The sequence below is a fragment of the Camelina sativa genome, chromosome 7 (genome assembly GCF_000633955.1).
Source record: "Camelina sativa cultivar DH55 chromosome 7, Cs, whole genome shotgun sequence".
Classification (NCBI taxonomy): domain Eukaryota; kingdom Viridiplantae; phylum Streptophyta; class Magnoliopsida; order Brassicales; family Brassicaceae; genus Camelina; species Camelina sativa.
Window position 1 is genome coordinate 14,171,679 of NC_025691.1, and position 4,570 is coordinate 14,176,248.

Here is a 4,570-nt window from a genome sequence, read left to right on the forward strand (position 1 = left end):
CGTTGTTTACTTTCACCAAGCGTGGGGTTCAAATCTACATTCTGATTTATGTGGATGATATGATAGTCTCGAGTAGAGGCAGCGTTGCAAGTTTTCAAAAATTATTTATCTTCTTGTTTCAAGATGAAAGATTTGGGCACCTTGAAGTATTTTCTGGGGATCGAGGTTTCACGCAATCGTTACGGCTTCTAAGTCAGGGTAAGTATGCACTCGAGATTGTTTTTGACACGGGTCTACTCGGTGCCAAACCAGACAATTTCCCATTGGAGCAAAACCACATGCTTGCTCTCTCCAAATCTCCTATTCTCATCGACCCGGAACGGTATCGCAGATTGATAGGTCGCTTGATTTATCTCGCTGCCACTCGACCTGACTTGACGTTCAATGTTCATGTTCTATCGCAATTCATGCATCAGCCACGCGCAGATCCCTGGCATGCTGCTTTACGGGTTGTTCATTATCTTAAAAAGGACAACGGGCCAAGGGATTCTTATTCGAGCAAAGCATAATTTTCAGATTTCAGGATGGTGTGATTCGGGTTATCCAAGCTGTCCGCTTACACGTTGTTCAGTCACGGGTTACTTTGTCCAAGTTGGGGATTCACCCATCTCATGGAAAACTAAAAAGCAGGATATTGTGAGTCTCTCTTCTGCTGAAGCCGAATATCGTGCCATGGCATTTCTCACAAAGGAATTGCTTTGGATGAAGCGAATGCTTTTTGATCTCGGCGTCAAACATGATCGAACAATGCGAGTTTTATGTGATAGCAAGACTGCCATCTACATTGCTACAAATCCGGTCTTTCACGAACGAACGAAACACATTGAAAACGATTGCCATTTTGTTCGAGAGAAGATTCAACAAGGTATCATTACTCCAGTTCATGTTGATTCCGCTTTCAACTGGCTGATATTTTTACAAAACCGCTAGGTGAACTTTCTTTTGAGATCTTCCGTCGCAAACTAGGCATATGCAATCTCCATGCTCCAGTTTGAGGGAGGGTATTGGGATATCGTATATAATCATATCCCACATGTTTAGGGATTGTCAATTATGTAATTACTTCCTGATTGATCGCACATATTTTTGTATTTATGACCTGCGATTCTCTCTTGGCTTATATAAGCTATGTACTCAGCTAAGTTTAATATAGAGAATATTGTCTTCTTTTGTGTCCATTTCATTGTTAGATATATATACAATCATGTGGAAGCCAAACGATGTTACAGAAGAAAAAAAAAAAAGTTACAGAAAAAATAAGCATAATTATGACCAATTCAAGATCATTCATAATGGCACTAAAGCCAGCGTACACTTTAGTATTATTCTCGACTAATATGAAATGGCAAAGAAGTCGTATTTGGCATCATCCAAAACAACGGGACAAAAACACTTATCTCTTAAAATTCAAGTTTTAGCCACTCTTTTTGTCAACAAGGAATCTTGTGGCTAATGTAGAAACCGCGTTCACCAGTCAACATTTATAGAAATTATGCTGGCTATGAAAGAAAACATAATAGAAACAACCAAAAATATGAGGGTTAATTATGCGTCTTCTATATATGATATCACAAGACTTGCGATGACCAACAACACAACGAAGAAGAAAATGAGTTTCACGTCACTAAAGATTGCTGCACTAGTGTTACCACTACTTCTTGTACTTTTCATTCTCTCCTCTCAAGTTGAAGTTGTGGAATCTACAGGCCGGAAACTTGGTAAATGTCTTTACAACAAATACACATAGTATTAGTCAATGAAATTTGTGAAATGCTAACGAACTTGAAATTGGTTTCCCAAACTAAGTGAACCAAATTGAAACATCTCGCTAAATTAGTTTAACGTTAATTAATTATACTGCAGCGTTTTGGGGGAAGCCTATCGTGTGGACTCCTCCCTCAAACTCATGTGGAGCTTCTCCAGCAGCAGCAATAGAGTCTTCCAAGTGGACAACAGGCCGACCATGCAGACGTAGTCATCCTCCAGGAACTAATATCCCCGTTTCTCAATCTCCTTAATACTCACACCCTAATACTTCGAGTTTGAGTCTCTCTTTGTTAAAATTTTGAAGGTACATGTTATATTAATTGTCTTTAGTTTTCTGGTTTATTGTGTCAACCGTAGATGAATGTTATCACCTACTACGAATCAATGAAGGAACTAATACTTATTACTAATGGGTCCATGGTCAATTACTAATTGTTACTACTAACTTTGATATCGTCGCTTTTTCTTTTGAGGTTCATGCATTTAAAGAAAAGAAAAAAGAATGTCAGGATTGTAGTCGATGATTCTTCAAACTCTCAAACCGGCGTTGGAATAATTTTCTGATTTGTGTGGAACTTTGGGCTTAGTTCTATGCTATGGGTTGAGTGTCAACTTTAATGGACCTTATTAGATTAGACTTAGCTTGGGCCTGCTGCTGTTGTGGCATGCCAATAATTTAACAAGGAGAAAAACAAAAGAAAATTGAACTAAAGTCACGGCTTGCATGGGAGGGGAACTACGTCGCTTATTCATTTATACTTTATCTTCTTCAAGACCATTAATTAGAATCCATGTGTGTTCAAAGACAAAGAAACTCTAGTTACAAGAAGACGAGTCACCTTGTTACAAAGAATATAGGAGTTCATTATTATAATAACGAAAACTAAAAGAAAAAATAAAAGTTTATTGCTATTTTTACTACCGGGAGCTGGATATGTTACAAAACTAATAAGCAATATGATCCCCGTATAATAAAACGGAAGTACACAATTTTTTTTTGTAGATTATATAATTTTTATAAGTTGGTTACAAAATAAGTTATACATTAAATATAGGTTGGTTAAAAAAAATGTTATAGATTAATTGGTTAATTTATGGGCTATATAAATACACTTAAGAATATCCTAAAAAATCTTCTTAAAGAGAATATTCCAATAATTTATACAATTTCCTAAATAAAATCTTTAGTATTCCATGTATTGTTACAAAATATATATTGTTAAGCATAAAAGTATATTCTTAGGCGTAAAAAGGAATAAAATCTTGGCAATTTTATCACACTTAATCGTGATTTCCGAGATTTTATTGTGCAACTGAAAATAAAATCTTACCTAAGCACATGTCATATTAAAAAACTTTCACCAAACATATTCAAAAATTAAAATAAAAATAAACAACAAACATAATCATTTCTCATACATAAAATTACAAAATTAACAATATAAAACTTACAAAATAGATATTTTTTTCAAGTCATTATATTTAACATATGATTTTATTGCATAATGTTTTATCTAAAAAGCTTTTAAAAATAATAATATAAATTATATTTTATTCTAAAATTATACTAAAATTATAATATAAACAAAATGAATGAGTACGGATTTTAATCTAGTATATTGATATTATTAAGCAAGGAAAGTTTGAAAAAACAAAAACAAATCTTGACCAATTCAACTATTATTGATAGTGGCATAGTGCGAGAGACTTTGCTATTTTCTTTTCGACATAAGTCAAAGTCATTAGTCGGTTCATCTAGAATCCCACGATCTCATTGTTATTACATAAGGTGTACCAGTCGTTGTTATTACATCTTCTGCGTAAGTCAACGTACACTATTAGTCAGCTCAACTTTAATATTCTTCTCCACTAATTTGAAATGACAAAGAAGTCATGTGTGGCTTTACCCAATAGTAGGGATAGAACACTGTTAGGCTTGTAGCAATGTAGAAACCGCGTTCACTAGTGGTAATATATGTGGTTAGCGTCTTCTATAAATGTCACAAGACTTACATAGACAAAAACCACAAAGAAGGAGAGAATGGGTTCGAAGTCTCCAAGTGTTGCTGCACTAGTGTTACCACTGCTTCTTATACTTTTCACTCTTTCCTCTCAAATTGAAGTCGTGGAATCTACAGGCCGCAAACTTTGTAAGTTTCTTAACAACAAATACACATTTTCTTAAAGGATTTTCGTAATTATAGGTAAATTACCGTATATTTCAATTACATAATTAGATCTGATGAATTCTATAATCATATATCATGCAGCCTCTTGACTTTGATTAATAATGGCTTTTTTTTTTTTTGATTAAACATCTCAAGAGGTTACATATTTGTATACAACTACAAGTCATTAGCCCTAATTATGTAATTTAAATATGCTAATTTTACCTTTGATTTTGAAAAACACATATACATGAAAAGAGAAAGAGTGTATTGCAAGATATTTATTGAGATTAAACAATTTTTAAGTAAAACTTGTAAAACGAACGAGCTTGAAATCAATTTCTCCACCAAAGTGAAACAACAATCTCTCTTATTTTTAGTTTGAACTTTAATATGGCAGCGTGGTGGTTTACGGGAACTCCCATTGTGTACACACCACCTTCAAGGTCATGTGGAACTTCTCCAGCAGTATACACTTCGAAATGGAGAAGACCCCGACCATGTAGGCTTCCTCCAGGAGGTGTTATTACTGCTTCTGATAAATCTCCTTAACTACGTGCTTTTGTGTCTCTGTGTCGGATTTTTCAAGTTCTATGCAATAATAAAGTGTCTGTGGTTTTAAGATTTGGTTTCTT

General features: G+C 34.4%; 2 protein-coding genes across 2 annotated transcripts in view; both read left to right on the forward strand.

Annotated features, from left to right (window-relative positions):
• Window positions 1,507-2,177, forward strand: LOC104701147. The gene is made up of 2 exons (XM_010416786.2): window positions 1,507-1,718; window positions 1,864-2,177. The coding sequence occupies exons 1-2, from the start codon at window positions 1,535-1,537 to the stop codon at window positions 2,016-2,018; spliced, it is 339 nt and encodes a 112-aa protein (XP_010415088.1). The 5' UTR covers window positions 1,507-1,534; the 3' UTR covers window positions 2,019-2,177.
• The window catches only part of LOC104701148, a 4,252-nt gene continuing 3,465 nt past the window's right edge, over window positions 3,784-4,570 (forward strand). Inside the window, exons 1-2 of the mRNA XM_010416787.2 lie at window positions 3,784-3,917; window positions 4,336-4,560. Of these exons, the coding sequence (XP_010415089.1) occupies window positions 3,809-3,917; window positions 4,336-4,487 (261 nt within the window). The 5' untranslated portion in view covers window positions 3,784-3,808 and the 3' untranslated portion in view covers window positions 4,488-4,560. The remainder of the gene's footprint in view (window positions 3,918-4,335; window positions 4,561-4,570) is intronic.